The 21,033-nt window shown below is 44.0% G+C and overlaps 1 protein-coding gene and 1 non-coding gene across 2 annotated transcripts in view; one reads left to right on the top strand and one right to left on the bottom strand.

Moving 5' to 3' along the window:
- The window catches only part of LOC144681112 (adhesion G-protein coupled receptor F1-like), a 136,424-nt gene that overhangs the window by 49,882 nt on the left and 65,509 nt on the right, over positions 1-21,033 (bottom strand). Inside the window, exon 7 of the mRNA XM_078542842.1 lies at positions 2,089-3,471. Within this exon, the coding sequence (XP_078398968.1) occupies positions 2,089-3,471 (1,383 nt within the window). The remainder of the gene's footprint in view (positions 1-2,088; positions 3,472-21,033) is intronic.
- Positions 1,429-1,500, top strand: trnad-guc (transfer RNA aspartic acid (anticodon GUC)). The gene has a single exon. It is a non-coding gene; the product is annotated as a tRNA-Asp (tRNA).

Genomic DNA, 21,033 nt, shown 5'->3' with positions numbered 1-21,033 from the left:
TCACACAGGGATGTGGGGACAAGAGTCTGTTGATTGTGTGGAGGGTATTGCAGAGTTCTCAGGAAGGAAAGATCACATGGATTGTGGTCTGGAGATCTCAGGAAGCAGGCAGTCCACAGGTCACATAGAGGAGGCTTCAGAGATCATTGGGAGGCTGGGGTCTGGAGATCACAGGGGGTGAGGTTCAGACATCACGAAAAAAAGCTCCCAATGATGGGGTCCAGAGATCGATGGGGAAGGTCAGAAGATAGTAAGGAAGGGGATCTGGAGATTGCAGGACAGATGGGGTTCAAGGGAAACACTCTTGCTTCATCTTGCCCACAAGCAGTGTTGGAAAAGTAATTACTGACTGCATCCTTCTTATCTCCCTTTAGCTGCCATGTTTCTGAACCCAGAAATCACAAAAACTAATAAAATCTGAGATAGCAGGCTCATTATCATATTGTAATTATTGACCCATCTTTTGTGAGCCTGTTACTCGCCTGACTCCCAAACCAGCTGGTTAAATAGGTAGTAGCGAGCATTCACCAAAGTTCTTTATGCGGTATGAAAGATTTACTCAGGGAGAAAAAGCTATCTCTGTCACTCAACTATGACAAAATTATGCATCCCAAAAGTTCAAGGTCTTGTCACACATAACGCACAGAGGAAATATTCCCCCAATATTCCAAATGTAGCCTCATCACTGACCCATATAATATTAGAATAACTTCTTTTGCCTACTACAATGATTACACTTCAAAAATTGGCTTTGAAGCGCTTTGGGATGTTCTGACAATGTGAAAGACTCTACATAATCAAATCTAATATGAAATAGTGATACTCCGGCTCGTCTACTTATCATGGAGAATCGCTGTCAAGTAAACAAATTTTTCTGCTATGCTTCCTCCATTGAGCTGATTTTCTGGTGGACTTTGCCTACCTCCAGATGACTATAAATGTGCACATGTTAAGGAATAATCCATGAAGTAGTGAACCTATGGAACATGTTTAGCTGGTGATGACTGCTTTATGTGAATTTGACTGCATACATACGAGTTGACCAATGTCCTTTATTTTGAAAATATGATTTTCAAACTTTCAACTGACTGGAAATTTTGCAATTTGAAATGAGACAGAACAAACCATTTAAAATGCAAGGCCACCTTCCAAGGTGAAGGTGAAAGACAAACAAGTCACCCTCAGGGGAGTACGGAGAGAGAGACATTCCCTATAATTGAGACCCATCAAAACTCGCCAATGTTTAAGGGAGAGAAATTAAAATGCAAAATACTGGATATTGAAACAATGGCTGCCACAGACAGACCCACCCAAAACCCTTTGAAATGCACAATGAGTGAAGTATAACAGGCCAGGCTGCAGCCACTGCAGAGAGATTGCAAGAAAGGCTTCAGCAGGAGTAACAAGCTGAAAGCTCTCCCTCTCAGCTCCTCGTTAGTATAGTGGTTAGTATCCCCGCCTGTCACGCGGGAGACCGGGGTTCAATTCCCCGACGGGGAGTCGGCGTAGTTCTATTATCTTTAAACTAGAAAGCTCTCCCTCTCCCTCTCTATCTTTTGAAACAAGTGTATTACACAGTTTGGAAGACAACTTTAATAGAAATCTACCAGAGAACTGAGATCTCATGATAATTGCAACATCTTCTAAATCTGACTGCATCCACAAAGCCAGCTAATCTAAATTGGTTGCAACATTTAAAAATCTACTCCTCAAGAACAATCAAAGGACACTTAACCATTTATTCTTTAAACCTTTTTTTCTAACTGGACTCTTACTCCCCTTATTTCTGATACCTGTGTGTTTGAGATGTCTCATTTTTATTATTTTTTTCCATCAGGTTTAGTGGTTAATAAATTTGTTCTTCCTTTGTCTCAAGAAAACCTTGTTTGATTGGCTCCTTGTTGCTCACAATTTAAATAGTTAAATACATTCTTATTTGGGAAAGGGGATATCTTCTTGAAAGAGAAGCTTAAACCTTTGCTGTGGCCAACCGAGGAGGTTGAATAGAGGGGAGCCAGTTCATCCCTCACTTAGTCATAACACTAAACAATTAGAAATCAAAAATAATAAAACATAGATAATAAATACCTGTAAAGCATTGAGGATTGTAAATATATAATGGAAAGCCTTTGGGGAACCCTTTTGAAAGGTTGGTATTCCAAATGCCCAGGTGAGACCGAGGACTGGGGTTAGCACAGCAATGCTTCTCACAACTTGTTTGAATGTTTCTCTCTCCTGATTATTGGATCTGTCTCCAGTTGTCGGTCGTAACAGTTTAAATATGACTACAATCAGGATAATGAGGTTGATTGCGACTATAGCCAGTGCAGGTATAACAAATGCAAATAGAGGGTACTCTTTCTCCCAGCCAAGCCAGCAGGCATCTTCTCTTGTGTAACTGTTCCTTGGATAGGTAACTCCGATTGTGATGACAGAAATTATCAATGGAGGCAGGTAACCAATACCAAATGATATTCCCATCATAACTGACTTACTGAGATCATGGAAAAGGAAAACCAAACGATAGACAAGTAGTAGGCCCAGGGTTAACATCCAAAAAAATAAGGCAAGATAGAAAAAGTGAATGAAGAAAGTAGCAGCTGTGCAAGCCCCTGTTCCTGGTTTTACAGCTGAAGCCACAATGAACCATATATCAGCTACCAACAGATTTACTGCAATGTTCAAAATTCCAACATGGCGAGTATATGAGGTTTTATTTTTGGTCACATGCTTCCCCACTATGGCCTCTATAATAATAGTGATAAATAAGCTTCCAATTGATATGGCAACTCCGATTATGGTTATATAACCCAAAGCTGGGTCATCTATGAAATCAGGGGACATTAGAATAGAAAAGGATGTCAAGTGCTCACAGATACATGTGATATTTTCTCCATTAATTTCAGGCTTACAGCCAGCATTATTCCATGCACCGGTGCCATTAAAATCCCAAAACGCGCACATGGCCGTGTTGAGATCAAGCTTGCGATTTCTTGGTGAGAATGTCACGTTGATGTTAACAGGTTTATTAATGTTTTTTAATGTTGTTGTCACAACAAGACCATTAATCAAAAAGTTTCCACCAAAGGTTGTGGTATTGGGTAAAATATCAATCCATGTTGGATATGCAATAGTGATAACTGTGGCATTTGGTGTATCTTCAAATTCTTCAGAGGGAATGAATACACTGGCACTTAAACTGGAATATTCCTCAGTGGAAACATTAACAAAGGGTGCATTAATAGAACAGTTATTGTTCTGATGAACAATTCTAGCAGATCGAAGATCAAGATTCTTTTCTTTGATGATAAAACAGTCATTCTGCAGATTGAGGCGAGTATTAAAATTTTCCACTGACTGTAATAATTGAGAACTAGAGCAGGGTTTATTTTCATTTGTTGTGTTCGTGAGAATTCTCCATGTGTCTATTGAATCAGAAGAGATAACTCTGCTTACAGTTTGCAAGAAATTCTGAAAAACACAAAAGAATGCTTTATTAATCAAATTTTCAATTTCAAATTCACAGAAAAATCTATATTTTTGGCATCAGAAAATGGCCAAAAGATACAGGCTTGAACATATGAACATACCAAAATGATATGCAGAGAAAGAACAGCTGGCCCATTAAGCCTGTCCCACACTCATGGGGCAAGATTTTTATCTCGGCGGGCAGGTGACCTGACGTCAACGCACAGTTGCGTGATATTTTGGTCAATTAAAAGGCCTATTAAGGCCATTAAGTTATCAATATAGTTAAATTAAGTTAAATTTTTTGCTGCCCATCCAACCTTATGGTTGGCGGGCAGGCGAAAAGGTCAAGCGGCCTTTCCAATTTTTAGGAAACCTCATCCACAGGCGGGATCAGGTTTCCTAAAGCAAATAAAAATAAAATGAAAACTTTAAAATTTAATTAATAACATGCCCCTATTCATGTGACAGAGTCACGTGAGGGGATATGTTTTATTACATTATTTATTTATTTTTATTTGTTTTGAAAATGCTTCATCTCCCTGAGGCAGCTCTGTGCCTCAGGGAGATTATGAAGTGTGCACAAGCGTGCATGCGCAAAGTTTGCGCTCGCCCGCCTTGCCGTCCTCCCCCCGCCCACACAGGCAGCGCTGCCGCTCGCGTTTCACGTTGGGCAGGCCTTAATTGGCCCGCCAGCATGAAATCGCCTTTTGGCCTCGATCGCAAGCGGCGGTTGGCTTCCCGACCGCCCCCACCGAGCCCATCTGACAAGTGCAAGATTCTGCCCATGAACCATTTCTAACCACACCTTCCCTGCATTGCCATATAAATCTCCCAAAGAGCAAGAGAAAACCAAACACAAGTAAATCTGGAAAGTTTCTCTTGATCCCCTCAGGTGATCAAAACCAGCCCAGGAGGTCACATTGATCAAAGTACGTTAACTGTAAATCCACTGATCATTTATGCAATGCATTTTCTGTACTGACAAAGAAAGTGAAGCTCCCTATTGATGGCTTGTACAGAGTCAGCACACATCTCACCAGCCAGCAACTCATTCCAGATGTTCAGTACTCCCTGGGGAAAGAACCACCTAATATCTACCCTATACGTACTTGTGTGCAAAGCTCTGTCCATGTTCTCCCCAATCTGTCAAACTATAAAAGTCTATTAATAGGCACACAGTTTAACTCTTTTATTGTTTTATACACTTTTAAATAAGTAATAGGAGCTGGAATAGACCATTTGGCCCTCTGAGCCTGTACCCCAATGGCCGATCTTCTATCTCAACTCCACCTTCTCGCACTATCCCCATAATCTGTAATTTCCTTAATACACAAAAATCTATCAAACTCTGTCTTGAATACACTCAATGACTAAACATCCACATCCCTTTGAGTTGTAGAATTCTAAAGATTCACAACCCTCTAATTAAAGAAATTTCTCCTCGTCTCAATCCTAAATGGCTACCCCTTATTCTGATACTGTGACACTCATGTTCTAGATTCTCCAGTCAGAGGAAACATTTCTCAGCATCTACCCTGTCAAGCCTCATAGAATGATCCCTTCATCTCAGGAGCCAGTCAAGTGAACTTTTATTGCACTGTCTCTGGGGTAAACATGTCTTTCCATGGGGGAGAATTTTTTTCCTGTTGGGAGTGGGCGGGCGCACAGCCAATCACCGCCCGTGGTCGGCTGCACGCTGCCATTTTACGTGGTTGGGCCAATTAAGGCCTGCCCAGCGTGACACGCACCCAGAAGTGCTGAGCGCTCCCTGTGCAGGTGGGGGGAATAGGCTGAGTCGGGGCCTGCACTCACAGAAATCTCCCTGAGGCACAGAGCTGCCTCAGGGAGATTAGTGTGACTTTTAAAAATTTTAATAAAGAAGAAAAAAATGTTAAGACATGTCCCCTCATGTGACAGTGTCACATGAGCTGGGACATATCAATGAATTTTATTTAAAATTTTTATTAAACTTTAAAAACCTTCATGAAACCTCATCCCGCCCCTGGATGAGGTTTCATGATAAATGTGAAGGCCGCCTGGGCTCTTTGCCTGCCCACGAACCTTCAGGCTGGACTGGCAGCTCAGTTAATTATTTTAATTAGTTTTTAAAATGGCCTTAATAGGCCTTTGACAGGTTGGCAAGTGCGCAGCCAACTCCGCTATGCGTCTGCCGAACTGAAGATCTGAACGACGCACAGTGACGTCACCGCATGTCATTTACAGGCCCTGCTCGCCGACCCGAAGATTCTGGCCATGATGTTTGGAGAAGTGACTTTGTGTGTGGCTTGCTATAAACTTGCCATAATCGTCTAACCTCTGATGTCATCCTTTGAGTATAAAGGCTTGAGAGCAGAAGCCATTTCATCCACCACTTGGAACATGGTGTCAGAAGTGTGCATCTGAAATTCAATAGTTGTGAGAAACAGCAGAGAATAATTAAAACTTCAGTCTGCAACTTTGTACAAGACACTGACTGCTGGTTGAGTCAGTATGGCTTTGAATATTCCAGTACCTGCTCCTGTAGAGATGGATGTGGATTTGAAAATGAATTAGAAATTCTTACAGTCTCAGTGGCAGAACAATGTAATTACCACAGAGTTAAACAAGAAACCTGAACAAATGAGAATAGCAACTCTGTTAACAGTCTTGGGAAAAGAAAGCTACAAGCTGTATTGCATGCTAGACCTCACTGAAGAGTGGAAAAGCCAGTCTTGTGGAATTTTGGAGGCCTTGAAAACCCACTTTAAACCCTATCCTAATGTTACTTATGAATGTTAAATGTTCAATGCCAGAGTTCAGGAAGATGGGGGGAACATTGGTCTCTATGTGATTACACTGAGACGTCTAGCTGAACCTTGTGTATTTGAACAACTGAGGGATGATTTGATCAGAGATAGGATTATTTTAGGAACAAAAGATCCTACTGTAAGGGCATATGTTGAGAGAAGAGAAACTTTGCAGGAAGTTATTGACATGTTCAGAAGCTCTGAGGTTGTTAATCATCAGCTGGAGAGTATTAATGGGAGAACTAATGTGGCTTTGCACTATGCTGAGGTGCAATCTGGGCCTTACAAGCACAAGACAATGGAGAAAAGGAAGAACTAGTTCCAAAAGGGCCAGCAGAAAGATCAAGGCCAAAGTACAGGATATAAATATCACAGAGGACACCATGTGAAAGAAAAGGAAACATTTCCAGCACGGGGAAAGTAGTGCTCTAATGCAAGAAGGTGAATTGCTTCGCATGCAAGCATTTTGCTGGAATGAAGAAAGGCAAGCAAATAGAAATGGCCACAGGAGAGATGTTGGATGATGATCCTGATGAATCACTGTACGCCCTACAACAGGTTTTCATCGTCAAGTCTCAAGGAAAAAAATTGGTTTGTCAGTATTTGGAATGATGACAGCAGAAAAAGAGCATCAAGTTAATATGAAGTGCCTAATATGGTGCTACGTGCAGCATCATGAAGTTGGCAGACTTGTGTGGAGTTGCTCAAGATGGTGACACAAAAATGAAGCCATTGAAGGTAAAGTTGAGACTATATGATGGAACAATGCTCACCCCAAGAGGACAAACTAAGCTAAGAGCCCAATGCAACGGGAAGAAAGAAGATTTGCAGTTCCAAATAGTGGACACTAATCAAAATCCACTCATCTCAGCTGAGGCAAATCAAAAGACTGGACTGATAACCCTCCATGTACCAGAAGAGGTTTACAGTGTTTCACACCGGCTGCTGAACAATCCCAAACATTTACAAAATGTTTTCACAGAGCTTGGATATCTTCCTGGTGAATATCATTTTGAAGTAGGTGAGAATGTGAGGCCAATTCAATGGCCAGAATTTTATGGCCCATGGGCAGGCACGCACCCGACCTGAACAGATGTGAAAAAACGTGAGATGATGTCGGGTGAGCATCCTGACATCATTGTGCACTCAAGGAATACTTCACTCGGCGGGCACGTGTAGCAGTCAGAAGCGTGCCCACTGACAATTAAGTGGGGTAATTAAGCACATTAACGATGCAATCAACAGCGATTTTACATGGCCCGTCCACATTTATGGTTGGCAGACGGGCCATTCTCCCAGGTGGCATTCACGTTTTTGCTCAGACCTTGATCCAGAGCAGGATGAAATCTCCATGGGGAAATAAAATAAAGAGAGATCTGGGAATTGTTTTTTTATGAGGTATGCTTTCAGCTGCTTGATTGTGCTGCATGGGCATATTTTGTCAAGTTTTTGTTGTGTCCTTTAGTCTGTGGAGGTCTGTAGCTCCCTGGGGCAGCTGGCTGCCTTCAGGGAGTTCTCTCAAAGCGCTCACCCCAACCCACGGTTACATTGGCGCCCGCCCTCTTCCCGCCCCCATCCCAGCAGCGCTGAGCATTTCAGCATGCGTTCCACGCTGGCTGGTCATTAATTGGCCAGCCAGCGTGAAATTGCAATTGGAGGCGGATTGCGGCTGATGGCCCATTTGCCATCTGCTCCCTGGCCCGCCGATCGCATGCACCTGACAGCCGAAAAATTCAGGGCAATATCTTTTGTGAGGAGCTCCAGCTGCTCTCAAATCCAGCCTGAAAGACAAGATAGAGGAGCTTGAGAAGATGGCAGGAATCAAAAAAGTGACAACTTCTACAGACTGGATTAGCAGCATGGTAGCAGTGAAAGAGCCTGGAAATCTGAGAATGTGCATCGATCCAAAGGACCTCAATAAAAGCTTCAATGAGATCTCACTATGCCATGCCAACCATTGAAGAAATTTTGCCCCAACTTACCAAGGCAAAGGTACTACCCTCGATGCAAAGGATCAATGGTAGCAAGTGAAGTTGGTGAAAGTGGCAGTTTCCTGACTATGTTCTGGATGTTATTTGGGAGGTGCAGATGGTTATACATGCCAACAGCATGAGATAGTCAATGATCTCCCAGGAGTGGAAACGATGGTGGATGATCTACTAGTCTATGGGTGTGGAGATATGATGCAATAAACTATTGCAGATGATGATTGGAATTTAGTGAAACTAATAGACAGCACTCACCAGATGAGCCTGAAGCTGAATAAGAAGAAACTACTACTGAAAATGACTATATTCAAGGATATAGGTCATGTACTGACAGTGAAAGGATTTTGCCCTGATGATAAGGTGAGAGCTGTAGCAGAGGTGCAGCAACCAACAGATATGAAGACGGTGCAGCAATTTGTTGAATTTGTGAACTACCAATCGAAGTTCTTGCCCAATTTGTCATCAGAATGTGAACCTCTATGCAAGCATACTGCAAAGGATTTTCAATGGTATTGGGATGCAGAACAAGAAGCAGCTTTCATTCTCATCAAACAACTAGTGACAACAATGCCAGTACTGAGGTACTGCGATGTTAATGATGAGGTCACCCTGCAGCCTGATGCCAGCGAGGCAGGACTAGGAGCCACCATCATGCAGCAAGGATGACCATCCAGACATTTTCCAGAGATTAACACAAATTGAATGATACCAAGCACAGATTGAGAAAGAGTGCCTGGCTATTTTCTTTGCCCTTGGGCACATTAATCAGTAGCTGTTTGAGAGAGACAAAGTGACAGTAGAGTCTGACCACAAGCCATGACAAAGCATCTTTCTCAAACTGCTCCTATCTGCCCCAAAGCATCAGTAAAGGACTTCTTCTGCAGAGATAATATGGGAACATACGAACAAGGAGCAGAAGTAGGCCATTCAGCCCCTTGAGCCTGCTCCGCCATTCAATAAGATCATGGCTGATCTGATAGTTACCTCAAATCGGCATCTCCGCCTACCCTCGATAACCTATCACCCTCTTGCTTACCAAGAATCTATCCACCTCTGCCTTAAAAATATTCAAAGACTCTGCTTCCACTGCCTTTTCAGGAAGAGAGTTCCAAAGACTCACGACACTCAGAGAAAAAATTTGACTTCATCTCCTTTTTAAGTGGGTGACCCCTTACTTTGAAACAGTAACCCCTGGTTCTAGGTTCTCCCACAAGAGGAAACATTGTCTCCACATCCACCCCGTCAAGATCCCTCAGGACCTTATGGGCAGAATTTTGCCCCTGGCGTGCAGGCTTGACGGGGTCGGGCAGGGGTGGTCAGGAAGCCGACGGCCACCTGTGATCGGCAGCGCACCGCGATTTCACACTGGTGGGCCAATTAAGGCCTGCCCAGCGTGGAACATGAGCGGCAGCGCTCAGCGCTACCTGTGCGGGCAGGGGAGGAGGGTGAGCGGTACGAGCGCCAACTTTGCGCATGCGCGCAAGTGAGCTTTTCATCATCTCCCTAAAGCATCGAGCTGCCTCAGGGAGATGAAGCGCTGTTTAAAAAAAAATAAAGAAAATTAAAATGTCATAAAACATATTTCCTCATGTGACTCTCTCACATGAGCATGTTTTTAATTCAAGTGTAAACTTTTTATTTGATTTTTATTTGCTTATTATTTTGTTTGATTTTATCCCGTCCATGGATGAGGTTTCCTAAAAAGTGCAAAGGCCGCTTGGCCTTTACGCAGCATAAATTTGAATTTAATTACCTTTTTAATGGCCTTAACAGGCCTTTTAATTGTCGGCGGTCACGTTGCCGACTCCGGCGCGCACCTACCGAATGAATCATCACGGGACAGCGTGATGAGGTTGGGATGCTTGACAGACGTCATTGTGCGTCATTTTACGCTCGGCCCAGTTGGGCTCACACCTGCCCACTGAGTTTAATATTCCTGCCCTATATGTTTCAATCAAGTCACCCCTTACTCTTCTAAACTCCAGCAGATACAAGCCTAGCCTACGTTTCCTCGTAAGACAACCCGCCCATTCCAGGTATTAGTCTGGTAAACCTTCCCTGAACTACTTCCAGCACCTTTACCTTCTTCCTTAAGTAAGGTGACCAATACTGTACACAGTACTCCAGATGTGGTCTCACAAGTGCTCTGTGTAACTGAAGCATAACCTCTCTACTTTTGTATTCAATTCCCCTTGCAAGAAATGATAACATTCTATTAGCATTCTTAATTACTTGCTATATCTGCAAACTAGCCTTTTGCGATTCTTGCACTAAGACACCCAGATCCCTCTGCATCTCAGAGCTCTACAATCTCTCGCCATTTAAATAATATGCTTCTCTTTTATTCTTCCTGCCAAAATGGACAATTTCACATTTCCCCACATTGTATTCCACTTGCCAGATCTTTGCCCTCTCACTTAATCTATTTTTATCTTTTTGTAGCCTCCTTATGTCCTCTTCACACTTACTTTCCTACCTATCTTTGTGTCATCAGCAAATTTGGCATCTATCCCTTCATCCAAGTCATTTATATAAACAGTAAACAGCTGAAGTCCCAGCACTGATCCCTGTGGCACACCACTCGTTACATCTTGCCAACCTGAAAAAGACCCATTTATGCCTACTCTCTGCTCCCTGTTAGTCAGCCAATCTTCTATTCGTGCCAATGTGTTACCCTCTATACCATGAGCTTTTATTTTTCACAATAACCTTTGATGTGGCACTTTATCAAATACCTTCTGGAAATCTAAGTACAGTATGGTTCCCTTTTATCCACAGCACATGTTACTTCCTCAAAGAACTCCAATAAGTTGGTTAAACATGATTTCCCTTTCACAAAACCATGTTGACTCTGCCTGATCACCTTGAACTTATCCAAGTGCCCTACTCTAGCTTCTTTAATAATAGCATCTAACATTTTCCCTGTGACAGATTTTAAGCTAACTGGCCTGTAGTTTTCCACTTTCTGTCTCCCTCTCTTTTTGAATAATGGAGCTGCATTTGCTATCTTCCAATCTAATGGGACCTTGCCCGAATCTAGGGTGTTTCGGAAAATTAAACCCAATGTATCAACTATCTCACTTGCCACTTCTTTTAAGACCCTAGAATGAAGTCCATCAGGACCCAGCTCCAAGAATTTACTCAGGACCTCTTCTCTGGGGTGATTGTAATTTTCCTGAGTTCCTCCCTCCCTTCCATTTCCTGATTTATATCTGCTTCTGGGATGTTACTTGTATCCTCTGTATTGAAAACTGATGCAAAATGTTTGTTCAATTGATCAGCTATTTCCTTGTTTTCCATTATCAATTCTCCAGGCTCACTTCCCACAGGACCGACACTCACTTTATTGGCTCATTTCTTTTAAAAATATTTATAGGAACTTTTACTATCTGTTTTGATATTTCTGGCTAGCTTTCTCTCACACTCTAATTTTTCCCCCCTTATTAATCTTTTAGTCATCTTTTGCTGTTGCTTATATTCTGTCCAATCTTGTGACCTTCCAACTACCATTGCACATTTATATACTTTTTCTTTAAGTTTGATACTATCTTTAATCTTTCTAGTTAACCAATGATGGTGTGTCCGTTCCTTGGAATTTTTCTTACTAGTTGGAATGTGCCCATTCTGTGTATTCTGAAATATCCCCTTAAATGTTCGCCACTGCGTCTCTATTGACTTATCCTGAACCTAATTTGCCGAATCACTTCAGCCAGCTCTGCTTTCATGCCCTCATAATTGCCCTTATTTAAGTTTAAAAACACGGGGCAGAGTTTTCCCAGATTTGCACTGAGTGCGGTAGTGGGCGGATAAAGCTATGTTTTACGCGCTGGCCACGATGGTGGGTTTTCACACCGCCTCATTATTTATGCATTCCCGGAAAACACGCCATTTCCATGGCGGGCGGGCTCTCATTCGCCCTCCCGCCATCACCCCGCCGTTGCATCACGGCGGCCGCCAGCACACTGCTCATCGCTACCAGCTTACCACTGCTGCTCGGGAGACATGGCCAGCAAAGGAAAAAAGACCGCAGCTCCCCAGTTTAATGACAGGCCCCTTGAGCGACTTCTAGATGCTGTGGAGGCCCTCCGGGATGTCCTGTACCCCACTCTGGCTGCAGGATGGGTAGCAACATGACCAATCCGGCTTCGGAGGCATTGGCAGCAGTGGTCAGCGCCAACGCCCTTCAGGAAAGGACAGCCACTCAGTGCCGCAAGAGGATGAATGATCTCCTCCGTTCCGCCAGGGTAAGTCACTCTTCTCATCACACTCAACTCACATACTCACAAACCCATCGCACATTCACAGGGATATCACTCACTGCCAGTTCAAGGGACATCACCATTCACTCTCTCACACACACCTTCATTGTTCTCATCCCATCCATGGGACGACTCACCACCCGTACAGGCCAGGCATACATCATCTGGCCCGGCAGGCGTCCTGATACACTCTCCCCATCTCTATCCATGCAGCACAAACTGGCTCACAACAGGAGGGAAAGATCACAGACAGGTGAAGGGATGCCGGAAATCAAAGTTCTGACAGAATTTGAAAACAGAGCCATCAAGTTGGTTGGTGAGGATCTGGACCAGTCCTGTGCTGACGGTGAGGTCGGCAGTGCTTTACCAAGTGAGGATCCAGCAGTGCAACATCCATCAGATGGCCATGCTGTGAGTGATGTGTCCTCTTTCACAGGCCACTGCCATTCACTAATTATCTCCCCTTACTTTTGCAGGCACATCTGATAAGCAGCCCACAGATAAGCAGCACATTTATCATCTGGCCCGGCAGGCATCCTGCTTATACTTTCTCCCTCTCTATCCATGCAGGACAAGCTGGCACACAACAAGAGAGAGAGGTCATAGACTGGTGAAGGAATGCCCAAAATTAAGGTCCTCAAAGACTTTGAAAACAGAGCCATCCAGCTGGCCGGGGACAATCTGGACCGGTCCTGTGCTGACGGTGAGGTCGGCGGAAACAGCAGATGTAGCTCAACTGGGAGAAGGTGCCAGGACAGGTAGGACATGAAAAGGGACAGATAGCAAGTCCCAAGCTAAAGAAGAAAGTCCCCAAAATCCAGGGGAGTGGAACAGGAGAAAGTCCCAAGAAGACCTTCTAGTCAAAGGAAGGACAGGAACCTGGAAAAAGGTCCTGTTAAGCGAAATTAAGAGTGAGGGGCAGAGAGGTAGGCTCCAAGCATCAAGTTAAAGAGATGAAAGCTGCAGGAAGCAGATTCAAAATGATATAAATGCTAGCGTGAAGTCAGAAGGTCCAAAGAGACAACTTAAGGTCTATAACTTTTTGCTATGGGCATGTGAATCAGTGGTGTACCATTGACGGCTGGGTGGGTGAGAGAGAGCGCATGAAAGAAAGATTGAATGCATGTGGTGACCCAGGGAAGAGGAACATCAAAAGGGGAGTTTGAAACTCTGGAGGTGAACCCTTACGGAAGGCATCTGGGAGAAAGCATCAGTTTGGAAGAAGATTTCAAAGCAAGTTCTTTGAGAGTTTGAGAGTGGAGATTGGAAGCCCTAGCGTGAAAGACAGAATTCAATGAAGCACAATGGCTCATGGTGTGACAAGCATCTGGGTGGGGGCGGTGTTGAAGAGAGATCAATAGCATCTGTCTGAGGTGGCATCTGTCACTTGGTTTCAGAGTGTCTTGTGTCTGACCACAGGTCGCCTATTGGTTTACATGTGCTGTGTTCTTACTGTGAATATTAGGGTATAAGATAGCTTTTGTAACTTGTGTTACCCTTACAAATCTGCCTATCTCGTAAAGATATAGTTGCGGGTGAAGAAGTATTGTAATATAGTTCATCTTTGCTTGTTTAATAAATGTTTTATTCTTTTGTTAAAAGTACATTAGCTGACTCCTGTGACTCTGCTCAGTAGCTACTCTCCATGTATCTAAACAAACAAATAAAAGTTAGGATCTATCAAGCTGGTTCCACCCTAGGATCAGGCTTGTCCAGGGGTAACCTCAGCTGGGATCGTAACAAAGGGAAGGTGGCAGTTAGGATCCAAAATTGGCTCAATGACAGGAAACAAAGGCTAATGGTCAATGGGTGTTTTTGCAAATGCAAAATGGTTTCCAGTGGTATTCCAAGGAGCTCTGTATTTGGGCCCTTGCTGTTTGTTGTATTTTTTAATGATTTAGACTTAAAGTGCCACATCAAAGGTTATTGCAGAAAATAAAAGCTCATGGTGTAAGGGGTAACATATTGGCATGGATGGAAGATTGGCTAGCTAACAGGAAGCAGAGAGTAGGTATAAATGGGTCCTTTTCTGGTCGGCAAGAGTGGTGTGCAACAGGGATCAGTGCTGGGGCCTCAACCATTTACAATTTATATAAATGACTTGGATGAAGGGACTGAAAGAATGGTGGCTAAAATTGCTGACAACACAAAGATAGGTAGGAAAGTAAATTGTGAAGAGGATGTTAGGAGGCCACAAAGTGACACAGATAGGTTAAGGGAGTGGGCAAGGATCTGGAAAATGGCGCATAATGCAGGCAAATGTGAAATTGTTCATTTTGGCAGGAAGATTAAAAAAGAAGCTTATTATCTAAATGGTGAGGGATTGCAGAGCTCTGAGATTCAGAAGGATCTGGGTGTCCTAGTGCATGAATCATGAAAGGTTAGTATGCAGGTACAGCAGGTAATTAGGAAAGTTAATAGAATGTTATAATTTCTGAAAGGAATTGATTACAAAATTAGAGGGGCCAAGCTTCAATTTTATAGGGCACTGATGAGACCACACCTGGATACTGTGTACAGTACTGGTCTCCTTCTTTAAAGAAAGGTGTAAATGTGTTAGATGCAGTTCAGGCTAGGTTTACTAGACCAATACTAGGAATGGGTGGGTTGTCCTATGAGGAAAGACTGGACAGGTTAGGTTTGTATCCACTGGAATTTAGAAGAGTAAGAGGCGACTTAATTGAAACCTTTAAGATCCTGAGGGGTCTTGACAGGGTGGATGTGGAGAGGATGTTTCCTCTTGTGGGAGGACCTAGAACTAAGGGTCACTGTTTAAAAATAAGGTGTCGCTTATTTAAGACAGAGATAAGGAGCGTTTTTTTCTCTCAGAGGGTTGTGAGTCTTTGGAAATCTCTTCCTCAAAAGGCAGTGGAAGCTGGGTCTTTGAATATTTTTAAGGCAGAGCTAGATAGATTCTTGATTAACAAGGGGGTGAAAGGTTATCGGGGGTAGGCAGAAATGTAAGGTTGAGGTTACATTCAGATCAGCCATGGCCTTATTGAATGGCAGAGCAGGCTCGAGGGGGCGAGTGGCCTACTCCTGCTCCTAATTAGCATGTACATATGTTCGTATACACAGGTGGGTACATGAAGACTGGAAGAACCATAGTGATTGGTGATTCGATAGCTAGGGGAGCAGATAGGTATTTCTGTGGCTGCAAACATGATTGGAGAATGGTGTCTTGCCTCCCTGATGCCAGGGTCAAGGATGTCACTGAGCAGTTGCAGAATATCCTTGGGGGGAGGGTGAACAGCCAGCAGTCGTGGTCCTCATCAGAATGATGACATAGGTAGAAAGAGGGATATGATCCTGCAGTCAGAATTTAGCGGGCTAGGTAGAAAATTGGCAATCAGGACCTCAAAAGTACTAATATCCAGATTACTCCCAGTGCCATGCACAAGTGAGTACAGGAATCAGAGGATAAGACAGATAAATGTTAGGCTGCAAAGTTAGTGCAGGAGGGAAGGCTTTAGAATCCTGGGACACTGGGACTGGCTCTGGGGGAGATGAGACTGTACAGGCCAGACGGGTTGCACCTGAACAGAGCCGGGACTGAATTCCTTGCGGGGTGTTTTGCTCATGTTGTTCGCGAGGGTTTAAACTAGTTTGGCGGGAGATGGGAACCTGAAGGTAGGTTCAGTTGGGACAAAATCAGAAATGAAAATGGAAAGCAGAAAATTAGTGGATGAGTCCGGAAGGCAGAGGAAACAAAGATTAGAGAAGAAAAAAAAGAGTTTAGCAGTGCTCAAGGGTATATACTTCAATGCAAGGAGTAGAGCAAATAAAGCAGATGAGCTGAGGACACCGACAGAAACGTGGCAGTATGACATCATAGCTATTGCAGAAACATGGCTCAAAGAAGGACAGGAATGGCTGTTCAATGTTCCTGGTTACACGGTTTTCAAACGAGATAGAGAGGGTGATAAGAAAGGAGGGGAGTGGCAATTTTGGTCAAAGAAACAAGTACAGCTGTGAGGTGTGGTGATATGTTAGATGGATCATCAATTGAGGTCGTATTGACTGAGCAAAGAAACACCAAAGGGGCAGCCACACTGCTGGGAGTATACTATAGATCCCCCCAACAGTCAGCAAATGTGTAGGCAAATCTCTGAGAAATGCAAAGACAATAGGGCAGTAATAGTAGGGGATTTTAACTACCCCAATATTAACTGGCGTAGTTTTAGTGTGGAAGGGATGGAGGGAACAGAATTCTCAAGGAGCATTCAGGAGAACATTTTTGGCCAGATATGTAGCAAGTCCAACAAGAGCGGGTATGGTTCTGGACTTAGTTTTATGACATGAAGGTGGCCAGATGGAAGGAATGGCAGTGGGGGACCATTTTGGTTGTAGTGATCATAATTCAGTTAGCTTTTACATAATTATGGAAAAGGAAAAAGATGGAACAGGAGTTAAAGTTCTAAATTTGGGCAAAGCCAATTTTACTAAGCTGGGGGTAATTTAGCAAAAGTGGACTGGAAACAGCTACTTGAAGGTAAATCAGTGACAGGGCAAAAGGAGGGGAGATTCAAGGGGTTCAGAGTAAACATATTCCCATAAAGGAAAAGGATGGGGTGGCCAAATCTCGAGCCCCCTGGATGTCAAGGAGCTTACAGGGTAAGAAAAGGCACAGAAGGAAAGCTTAAGTTCAACACTGAAAGCTCCAAACTAAAGAAAGCCAAAAGGAGTATAGGAAGTAGAGGCGTGAAATCAAAAAGGAAATTAGGAAAGCAAAGAGAGAAGAATATTAGCAAGCAAAACCAAGGTGAACCTAAAGATGTTTTTTCAATATGTTAAGATAAATGGATAACTAAGGAAAGACCAGCACCCATAAAAGATCAAAAAGGTGACCTACATGTTGATTCAGAAGATGTGGGTATGACTCTTAATGAAAACTTGCGTCTGTCTTCACAAAAGAGGGGGATGATGCCGCTATTGCAGTGAAGGAGGAGAAGTGTGAAGTATCGGATGTGATAAGCATAGGGAGAGAGGAGGTATTAAGGGGATTAGCACTCTTGAAAGTGGTTAAATCTCCAGGACTGGATGAAATGTACCCCAGGCTGTTAAAAGAAGCCAGGGAAGAAATAGTGGAAGGTCTGACCAGCATTTTCCAGCCCTCACTGGATACTGGTGTGGTGCCAGAGGATTGGAGGACTGCTAACTTTGTATCCTTGTAGAAAAGGAAGCAAGGGATAGACCAAATATTTACAGGCCAGTCAGTCTAACCTCGATAGTGAGCAAATTATTGGAATCAATTCTGAGAGACAGGATAAACTGTCACTTAGAAAGGCACAGATTAATCAAGGATACTCAGCATGGATTTGTTAAAGGAAGGTCGTGCCTGACTCAAAACAGAAAATGCTGGAAAAACTCAGCAGGTTGGGCAACATCTGTGAAACAGAGTTAGCATTTCAAGTCCATATGACTCTTCTTCAGTGCTTCTTCAGATGCTGCCAGACCTGCTGAGTTTTTCCAGCATTTTCTGTTTTTATTTCAGATTTCCAGCATCTGCAATATTTTGCTTTTATCATGCCTAACTTGTTTGATTTTTTTGAGGAGTTAACAGGAGGATTGATAAGGGTAGTACAGTTGATGTGATCTACATGGATTTTAGTAAGGCTTTTGACAAGGTCCCACATGGCCGACTGGTTAAAAAATTAAAAGCCCATGGGATGCAGAGGAATTTAGCAAGCTGGATACAAAATTAGCTCAATAGCAGGAAACAAAGGGTAATTGTTGATGAGTGCTTTTGTGTTTGGAAGGCTGTTTCCAGTGGGTTCCACAGGGCTCAGCATATATTAATGTTTTGGATGTAGATAAAGAAGTTTGGAAATGACACAAAAATTGGCCGTGCGGCAGACAGCGAGGAGGATAGCAGTAAGATATCAATGGGCTGGTCAGGGCAGAAAAGTGGCAAATGGAATTCGACACAAAGAAACGTGAGATGATGCATTTGGAGATGTCAAACAAAGCACAATTAATGGGAGAATAATGAGAGGTGTAGAGGAAGTGAGGGAGCTTGGAGTGAAGGTCCACAGATCCCTGAAGGTAGCGGGACAGGTTGATAAGGTGGTTAAGTAGGCATATAGAATCCTTTCCTTTATTAGTTGAGGTATAGAATATAAGAGCAGGGAAGTTATGCTGGTACTGTATAAATCATTAGTTAGTCCACAACTTGAGTACTGTGTACAGTTCTGGTCACCTTATTACAGAAAGGATGTAATTGCATTAGAGAGAGTCTAGAGGAGATTTATGAGAATGTTGCCAGGACTAGAAAATTGCAGCTATGAATAAAAATTGGACAGGCTGGGGTTGTTCTCCTTGGAACAGAGGAGGCTGAGGGAGATTTGATTGAGATATGCAAAATTGTGAGGGGCCCGGATAGAGAGGATGGGAAGGGCCTATTTACTTTAGCAGAGAGGTCAGTGACTAGGGGGTATAGATTTAAAGTGATTGGTACGAAGATTAGAGGGGAGATGAGGAAATGTTTTTTCACCCAGAGGGAGGTTGGTGTCTGGAACTTACTGCCTGAATGGGTAGTAGAAGCAGAAACCCTCAATTCATTTAAAAGGTGCCTGGATATGCACCTCAAGTGCCATAATTTGCAGGGTTTCAGATCAAACGCTGAAAAGTGGGATTAGCCTTTAGGGATTAATGGCTTGTTTTACAGCCGATGCAAACACAATGGGTCAAGTGGCCTCTTTCTGTGCCGTAAACTTTCTATGATTCCAAGTCCATGTTTAATCATTTGTTTTAATTTTAGTTTGGTTATGTACAATTACCAAGGAATCAAAGTGTTCTAATCAACTCAATATGCAAGGCACTAATGTCAAATTATATGAGATAAAAACCCCTGCCTGTCCCTCTGCCCCCACCCCATCTTCCAATCCCAGCCCCGGCCGTGTACTCACTATACCCCCTGACCTTCCTCTCTCCGACGCTGAACGTTCAGTGCTCAGCAAAGGACTTAGTTTCATACCCTTATGCCCTCATCTCAATGAATTTCGGGCTCGGCACGATGCTGAACTCTTCTTCCGCCGCCTTCATCTCCGTGCTCACTTCTTTGGGCAGGAGTCCTCTCCCCGTTCAACGGATCCTTTTACCCACCTCCAATATTCTCCCTCCAACTGGACCCCTCCCTCTGGATTCTTACCTTCTCTTGATCTTTTCATTGAGAACTGTCGGCGTGACATTAGTCGTCTCAATTTCTCTGCTCCTCTCAGCCATTCTAACCTGTCTCTCTCTGAACTTACTGCATTCCGTTCTCTCAGGTCCAACCCTAACATTGTCATCAAACCCGCTAACAAGGGTGGTGCTGTTGTTGTCTGGCGCACTGACCTCTACCTCGCGGAGGCTGAGCGTCAACTCGCAGACACTTCCACCTACCTCTCCCTGGACCATGACCCCACCACTGAATATCAAGCCATTGTTTCCAGGACTGTCACTGACCTCATCTCCTCTGGAGATCTTCCTCCCACAACTTCCAACCTGAGAGTCGCCCAACCTCGGACGGCCCGCTTCTATCTCCTACCCAAAATCCACAAACAGGACTGTGCCGGCAGACCGATCGTGCCAGCCTGTTCCTGCCCCACGGAACTCATTTCTCGTTAACTTGACTCCCTTCTCTCTCCCCTTGTCCAGTCCCTTCCCACCTACATCCATGATTCCTCTGACACCTTACGTCACATCAACAATTTCCAGTTCCCTGGCCCTAACCGCCTCCTCCTCACCATGGACGTCCAATCCCTCTACACCTCCATCCTCCACCAGGATGGTCTGAGGGCTCTCAGCTTCTTCCTCGAACGGAGGCCTGAACAATCCCCATCCACCACTGCTCTCCTCCGTCTGGCTGAACTTGTTCTCACACTGAACAATTTCTCCTTTAATTCCTCTCACTTCCTCCAAATAAAAGGTGTGGCTATGGGTATCCGCATGGGCCCCAGCTATGCCTGTCTCTTTATGGAGTATGTGGAACATTCATTGTTCAAGTCCTACTCCAGCCCCCTCCCACAACTCTTTCTCCGGTACATCGATGATTACTTCGGTGCTGCTTCATGCTCTCATCGGGACCTGGAAAAATTTATTAATTTTGCTTCCAATCTCCACACCTGCATCATTTTCACATGGTCCATCTCTGACACTTCCCTTCCCTTCCTTGACCTCTCTGTCTCAATTTCTGGTGATAGACTGTCCACCAATACCCATTACAAGCCTACCGACTCCCACAGCTACCTCGACTACAGCTCCTCACACCCCGCTTCCTGTAAGGACTCCAGCCCATTCTCTCAGTTCCTTCACCTCCGTTGCATCTGTTCTGATGATGCCACTTTCAAAAACAGTTCCTCTGACATGTCCTCCTTCTTCCTTAACCGAGGTTTTCCACCCACGGTCGTTGACAGGGCCCTCAACCATGTCCAGCCCATCTCCCGCGCATCCGCCCTCACGCCTTCTCCTCCCTCCCAGACACATGATAGGGTCCCCCTTGTCCTCACTTATCACCCCACCGGCTTCCGCATTCAAAGGATCATCCTC

The sequence above is a fragment of the Cetorhinus maximus genome, chromosome 5 (assembly GCF_964194155.1).
Source record: "Cetorhinus maximus chromosome 5, sCetMax3.hap1.1, whole genome shotgun sequence".
Classification (NCBI taxonomy): Eukaryota; Metazoa; Chordata; class Chondrichthyes; order Lamniformes; family Cetorhinidae; genus Cetorhinus; species Cetorhinus maximus.
Note: the sequence above shows the minus strand (reverse complement) of the source record. Positions and strands in the feature narration are given on the sequence as shown.